Source organism: Microtus oregoni, unplaced genomic scaffold (genome assembly GCF_018167655.1).
Source record: "Microtus oregoni isolate MIOR12 unplaced genomic scaffold, Mior012 000023F_ref0000262, whole genome shotgun sequence".
In the NCBI taxonomy this organism is placed as follows: Eukaryota; Metazoa; Chordata; class Mammalia; order Rodentia; family Cricetidae; genus Microtus; species Microtus oregoni.
Window position 1 is genome coordinate 6391424 of NW_024543082.1, and position 7781 is coordinate 6399204.

At 47.0% G+C, this 7781-nt stretch overlaps 1 protein-coding gene across 1 annotated transcript in view; it reads right to left on the bottom strand.

Annotated features, from left to right (window-relative positions):
- Positions 1 to 6591, bottom strand: part of LOC121462057 (protein mono-ADP-ribosyltransferase PARP14-like) — a 39129-nt gene extending 32538 nt beyond the window's left edge. The window contains exons 1-4 of the mRNA XM_041673478.1: positions 6402 to 6591; positions 4696 to 4826; positions 3635 to 3668; positions 1515 to 1748 (exon numbers count right to left, since the gene is read on the bottom strand). Coding sequence (XP_041529412.1) covers positions 1515 to 1748; positions 3635 to 3668; positions 4696 to 4826; positions 6402 to 6591 — 589 coding nt within the window. The remainder of the gene's footprint in view (positions 1 to 1514; positions 1749 to 3634; positions 3669 to 4695; positions 4827 to 6401) is intronic.
- Positions 6592 to 7781: the final 1190 nt, after the last annotated feature.

The following is a 7781-nucleotide window of genomic DNA, read 5'->3' on the forward strand; positions in this document are numbered from 1 at the left end:
GTCATTGATGGGGGAGGTAGGGATAAGACTACCCTGCCCCCTGCCCCCTCTCTTTTCTCATTCTCTCTCTCTTTCTCTCTCTCTCTCTTTATCTCTGTCTGTCTGTCTCTCTTTATCTTGGTCGGTCTGTCTCTGTCTGTGTCTCTTATCTGTCTGTCTGTCTCTGTCTCTCTCTCTCCTATATGCTGCCATCATGCATATCGCTTCAACATAAGCCCCAGGGCAGCAGGGTTAACCAACCATGAACTGAAGCCACCCAGACTGTGAACTGGCATAAACCTCTCTTTTTGGAGGCTGACGACCTCAGGTGTTTGTTACAGTAACAGAAGCTAGCACAGAATGCACTCAAGATTGTTGATCAGTGAACAGACACAAGATCGTTTCAATTTAAATTTCCCTTTATGGGTCTGGAGAGATGGCTCACAGGTTAACAACCCTTGCAGCCTTTGCAGAGGACTGTGATTCAGTTCCCAGCATCCACTTGGAAGCCCGGGACCATCTGTAACTCCAGTTCCAGGGGAATCCAATGCCCTCTACTGGCTGCTTCAGGCACTGTATGCATGTGGTACACAGATACATGCAGGCATGTACACATAAAATAAACAAATCTTTAAATTTCCCTGTTTAATAAATAATAATACACCTGAAATAAAAGTCCTTTATCAAATCCTTACCATGTCTGAGGTACCATCTTACCAATCTTCACAGGAATTTAGGTAAGCATAATTATCCTCATTTTAAGGATGAGTGGGTAAGGAACAGAGAAAATAATAACTTGTTTGGTCAGCTTCATACACCTAGTTAAGTGACAGGGCCAGAATTCTGACCACACCACCAGTGAACTTGACTGACACCCACTGCTGTGCCCTGGGACATGGGGCTTAGATTTGGAAATCTGCCATGTTTTAAGTGGAGCTGGGTCTTGCTTATGACAATGACCTAACAGAGCAGTCATTTTCTTTTCCATGTGTGTGTGTGTGCACATGCCAGTGCATGTATGTGCGTGCATCTGGAGGTCAGAGGGCAATTGTATGAGTCCCAGGGATCAAACTCAGGCTGTCAGACTTGGGGGAAGTGCCTTTGCCCATTCTGCCATCTTGCTGGCTGGGGCACTCATTTTCCCCATTAAGAGGTCTCCCTCTTCTCCACGTGTGTGACCATGAAAGCAGAAGTTTGGCATGGTAACAGGCCAGTCTTAACTCCTCCTGGGGAAGTAGAGGAGGAGTTCAAACTCCTTTACTTGGAATTGCCTGGGACTTTTTATTTCTCCCCATACCCCACCCCACCCACTCAAACAATCATATCATAAAGGGCAGTCTATTAAACAGACCCAAATTGGATCTCAAAATGAATTTGTTCATCTTTCCAAAATCTGAGGGGAAAGCCACCTGTATTGGCTTAGTGGCTTCATTTACACAATACAACAATGTGTCAAACATTCAGAAATGTCCCAAACCCTGTTGTGTGGTGGACAGAAGCCTTGGAATGCAGGGCCTCCCTGGGCCTGGGCTCACCTATAAGCTTCTGAAAGGTAACCACAGCGATGCCAAAATCTCGGATCACTTCCACCTTAAAGTCGGTACTGGGGAAGCCGCTTATATTCTCTACTAGGATGGTCAGCACTATGTCAGTCACTTTCTCTGACAGGTTTTCAAAAGCCACCATGGAGGAAACAGTTTCACATTCTTTGGGGACATCTTCCTTTTTTTCTGATCTGTTGCTGGGAGAATGTGTTGTATCCAAATCATCTGAGGAAATCAGAAATGACAATGACAGGTGTAAAGTATTAAATCGTGGTTCTATTATGTAAATTATCCTGAGACAATCTTCCTCCCTTTCCCATATCTTGGCTAACTATGCTAAAAGGAAACATTAGGTAGTGGATCTTTTGCTTTAGTGAATTAAAAATTAAAATGTAGCCAGGCATGGTAGTGTACACCTTTAGTCCTAGCACTTAGGAGGCTGAGGCAGGCAGATCTCTGCTGTGAGACAATTTTCTTCTACCCTGTAAAGATTTGTTGCCTGTATTGTTTTAATAAAACACTGATTGGCCAGTAGTCATGCAGGACGTATAGGTGGGGTGACCAGGGAGGAAGTATAGCAGGGGCAACCAGAACAGGAAAATTCTGGGAATAGAAAAGATTGAGTCAACAGTCATCACCCAGATGCAGAGGAAGCAAGATGAGAATGCCTCGCTGATGAAAGGACCAAGCCATGTGGTTAACAAAGACAAGAATTATGGGTTAATGTAGGGTTTAAGAGTTTATAAGAAGCCTGAGCTAATAGGTCAACCTGTTTATAATTTCTGTATGCTTCCTTGGGACTGAACAGCTGTGGACCATGTGGGGCAGAAACAACCTTAGTCAACAGATCTCTGTGAGTTCAAGCCAGCCTGGTCTACAGAGGAAGTTCAAAAACAAAGAAAAACAAAATTCTAAAATGTAATACCGTGAGTTTTTGTTGCTCTTGTTGTTAGTAAATTATAAACAAAAAGTAGCATTGGTTTCTTTTCCTTTGTTGTTGTTGTTGTCATCACTAATTCAATTTCATTTGCTTTTTCTGCTCTGTCTTTCTGAGGAAGGGGCATCCTCCCTCATATGTGTCTCTCGAGGACCTGACTGTGATTACAGAACCAAGCTTCTACAGTCAGGGTAGAGTCTTCATCTCTGTGCTGCAGCACACGGCAGACAGCTGAGGCTCATCAGGTGACCACTGCATTAGAGAACTACTGTTGGTCTCCCCCAGGAGCAAAGGTATAGGAAGTGGTGTACATACTCGTGCTAAACAAAGTAAGAGTTTAAAGGTTACATTGTAGCAGCATCAGTGAGGAATGGCTGGCTGGCTGGGTTAGACAGCTTGATGTGTAAGTGTGAGGGCTGGAGCTTGAATCTCCAGCCCCCTTGTAAAGAGCGGGGCATGGCTACATGTGCCCAGTGTGGAGAGCAGAAATGGGCAGATCCCAAGAGCTCCCTGACCAGCAAGTCTGGCCAAAGGGGCAAACCTAGGTTCAGTGAGAGACCCCATCTCCAGGCCAGAAGGCAGAGTTATGGAGGGAAAGAGTTCATTTCCCTAAAACTTAGGTGTCTGCATCTCTTGGTTGCTTTTGCTCACCTTATTCAATATGGTTCTTCATTTGGGGCCCTTTACATGGGTATTATTAGCTGCTCCTTCATTTAAGTCTTGAACAGGACCTGCCCACCAGCACAGCAGGAGACCTCACCCCAGCCCCAGTGCTAGCTGTTTCCTGTGCAATTGAGGAAGGAAGAGCTGGTGCTACCCAGAGAGACACACAGCAAGCATCCACTACAAGTCCTGTCCTTGCTATTACTGTCCACCAAATCACAAGTGTCCATCTCCATCTCTCAGTTTTCTTCTCTCCTCAGCTGTAGATGTCTCTCGGCAGGAAAAAAAAAAAGTCCTGTTCCTCTGAAGGGAGCCTAAAGAGCTGAATGGGTTCCCTCTGTGAATGCTTCAAATATCTCTGGTCGGGACTGGAAAGATGATGCAACTGCAGGTGGCTCCAAGCTGAGCAGAACCTGCCTGGTGTGAATCTAGAGGAAGCTCTCCCAAGCTACCTGTTTAATAAACACACAACTGCCTGGTGAACACCAGAGCTGCCTTAGCTGACACTTACCTTTTCCTGCAACTTCTTTTTTTGTCTTGGATTCCTAAAACCCAAAAGGAAAGACAGCATTAATACACGAATCATTTGTGTTTGTTTGGTTGGTTGTTTTTTTTTTCCCAACTGGTTGGTTGGTTTTATTTATTTCCTTTTTTTTTTTTTTTTTTTTTTTGAGACAAGGTTTCTCTATGTAACTGTTCTGGTTGTCCCGGAACTCACTCTGTAGACCAGGCTGGCCTCAAACTCACAAAGATCCACCTGCCTATGCCTCCCCAGAGCTGGGATTAAAGGCATGTGCCTCTACTGCCCAGCAACTGTGAATCATTTGATATAAAATAAAACACCTCTTGGGCCAGACTGGAGATATAAATTATTTGAAATGATTATGACACATTTGATAATGGGCTAGTGAATGGATTGGAGGCTACATGTCACAGAGTGTCTTCTTGCTGGTCACAATAATCACTAATGAAATGAGACACACACAGAACTGTCCCTTAAGGCAGCTTAGCCCATGGTTTGCCTGACTTGGCACTTAGTTCATGTTTACTGTATGGACACAGTGCACGTGCTTCAGAGAGGTCCCTGACAATCTTCTTCACAGCTGAGGGAACAGCACACATGGGGTACACTGCTGGCCTCAAGATGATAGAAACAGAACAGCAGGCTTCTGGTTATAAAGATTCCAAGACAAAGGGATACAACTTTGACACCCCAAATATATTACTATTAAACCCCCCAGTCTTGACTCTTCCAAAAGTGACAAAAATGACAGCTTCTCCATTGTTTACAGTCCTTGCTCCCTCCAGAGTCCCAAGCTGCCATTCTCAGGCTACTGTGACTTAGGCCCTCATCTACCATTTTTCTTTTTGAGACATGGTCTCACTATGTAGCCTTGGCTGGTCTGGACTCACTATGGAGATGATCAGGGTAGCCTTGAACTCATAAATGACCTCCTACCTCTCCCTCCCGAATGCTGGGATTAAAGGTGAGCACCACCCCACCCAGCTCATCTCCACCATGTTCATCATAGAAAATCCCGCACACCTTGTAATAACGTCCCATGTCCTTACCTTTTCTGGAACTGCCTCTTTAGAGACTGAGGCTTCATCTGGGTCTTTGGGCAACCGGACAGTTAACTTGAATGTCCCTTTTCCTGGCCACACTAACTCATGGTTCCCTTTCTCCAGAACATTCTGCCGAACTGAAACATTGAAAAGAGAACAAAGATTTTAAACCAAATTGGAAGCAATCTTTACTTAATTAGTTCATGACTTCTACAAATTCACCATTGTGAGCCAGCAGCTCAGTCTATCTCCCTAAGCAGCAAGTATGAATGTCACTGTGTGTGCATTATTCATGTTGTAGACGTGTGGGCATAAGGAGCAGTGCACACACCTGATCACATGGAGGTCACAGCAGGACACTGGGCATTTCCCTGCATTGCTCTCTGCCTTCCTGCCTGGAAACATGCAATCTCACTGAATCTGAAGTTTGCCCTTTGGCTAGGCTTGATATGATCTGCCCTTTCCTTCTCTCTACACCAGGCACATGTAGCCCTGCCCAGCTGTTTACAAGGGTTCTGGAGAGTCAAACTCCAGTCCTCCTGCTTATACAGCAAACTATTTAACCCAGTGAGCCATCCCCCTGCCCCTAAACTTACTGGAGTGGTGTTGTTTATTTGTTTATGTTGCTTTGTTAAAACAAGGCTACTATGTAGCCCTGGTTGGCTTAGAACTTACCCTGTAGACCAGGCTGGACTCAAACATACAGAGACCTGCCTGCCTCTGTCTCTCAAGTGTTGGGGTCAAAGCATGTACATGCCCAGATCACTGGTGAAATCAAACCTAGGACAATACGATTCTTGCCCAGGCTTTCTGAAAACCTGTGACTCCACCCTCTACACCACTATCTACTTTTTTCTTTTTGGATCACTGTTGGGTTGTTAACTACAGCCTGGCTTCCTAGGCCTCTTTGCCCCTTCTCTGCCCCAAATGTTTCTCCAAACTCAAGAAGAAAGAGGAGTTGTCTGCATTCTGTGGATGACCCTGGTCTACAAAATCTCAGGTGGGAAGCCACAGGTCTGGGGCTTCCAATCACTCACCTGAGAAGCAAACAAGTCTGGGCCTTCCTTACAGATTGCAGACAGGAGTGGGGAACATTCAGCTGCTCATCTGTTCTGGAGCCTTTCAGAGATGAGGTAACCCCCACCCACTTCCACCCCCACAAAGGCTCAAATACCACAGCCACCTGAGACCACGCTGGGGCAGAAGGACAAAGCAGGAACTTTGTCCAGTCTGTGCCACAAGAGCTCCTGGGCTCCCTCCTCAAGCTCACCTCCCAAAAACACCCCTCCCTAGCTAGAACCCCATGTTGCTAGATGATCCACAGCTCCTCAAGATTCTTAATTCTTTAACTGTACCACTTGAATAATAAAAACAGGAAATTAAGGAAGGAAGAAAGGAAGAAAGGAAGGAAGGAAGGAAAGAAGGAAGGAAGGAGGGAGGGAGGGAAGAAGGAAGGAAGGAAGGAAGGAAGGAAAGAAGTAACTTGTGAAGGAAGGAACATGTGAAGGAGGGAAGGAAGAAAACACAAAGCCCAGGAAGGTTCACAACATCAGGAAGCTCCTGGAAGAGCAAGGGGAACCACCACTCCGGGATATACTTGCCACCCAGATTTGGCCCCTAGGATCTCCAGCTCCCATGACACTGCAGCCCAGTTCTGGGTCTGCCACCTGTAGTCCCAAACCCCACACTGTGAGACCCTTTGTGCCCCTCACCGTCCTCCGGGGAGAAGAGTACCAGGAAGCTAGCCACTGGACTCCCAGGCTGCAGGACGACCTCACACTCCCCTCCACCAGACTTCTTCCGACTCTGGAAGTACATTTGCAACTTTTTGATTAAGGTCTTTGGGGGGTTGGAACCCCAAGACCCCTCCACCAGCAGCGGGAAGGGTCCGGATGCTGCCATCCTGGCTGGCCTGGGAAATCGCAACTGCCAGGTAGCCCAAAGGAGCTCAGAGTTCACTTTGAGTTAACTTCTCTTTTGCTTTCTATTTTCACCTAGCTGTCCCTGCAAACCCCACCCCTCCCCCCACACACACACCCAAGGACCCCGGGCACTCCCAGTCCCCTCTTTCTTCTCCCTCCCTCAACAGAAGTGAGTCAATCCAGCAGAGCTGGCAGTCCCCAGGACTCTGGTCTCCAGTGCACCTTACACAGTGGCTCCCTAGCGGGGCTCAGCCTGCACTTCACCCCAGCCACAGCTGAGCTTTGCTCCATCCCTAGGATAACTTCAGTATACCTGAAATCCACATTGTATGAGAGAAGAAAAGGGGCTCACAAATGATCCTCTGGGGATGCTCCCTGCTCACTTGGAGACCACCTGTCAGAATTTGACCTGGCTTTTTCCTGTTTCTGAGTTCTGTTTTCTCATCTGTGAACACTGTGTCTGCAAACTCCCAGTTTTGAGGAACATGTAGAAGGGACCAATCATGCTTTCGGGGTATACAACACAGGGACACGGACGTGGGGACGCAGGAGAGAAGATAGTAAACGGGTGTTGCTGGAGCAGTAGAGCAGGGGCTCCCAGCCTAATTAAGGGAAGGACAGAAGAGCTTATGGGCAGGTGACATGTCACCTGAAGCCTAAGGAGAATCAAGAAAGGACCTTAGAGGATTGGGGGAGGGGAGACTCTGGGTGGTGACTCACATGCACAGAATCACTAGGGTTGCTGCATGGTGCTGGAGTGGACTCAGCAGAAAGAAGGCTGCCGACCTGCACACTCCAGAGAGGCCTGGAGGAAACGTGGGCTCTAAGCTGCCACTGAAGACAGCATTTTCTAAAGGATATGAAAAGTTTGTCCTGGAGTGGGGCAAGAGACTGGATCCTAATGCAGGAGTGAAGAGGGCTGATTGGGACAGGGATGAGAAGAGCTGGGAACGTGTTTGTCCTTAACATGCAATGAGCGAATGTGTGAGACAGTTAGAGGCTTTGCCGCTCCAGAGCTAGGGCGTGTTGGCCCTCTGTGGGCTCTTTCAAGGACTTGGACAAAGATCTAGGAGTTTTCTACCGATGAGTCCCATTTCTCTGTGGATTACAATCCAACAGGTCACACAACTCAGTGTGAGGCTTGTGAAGATCTTGGTAACACCGAAATGT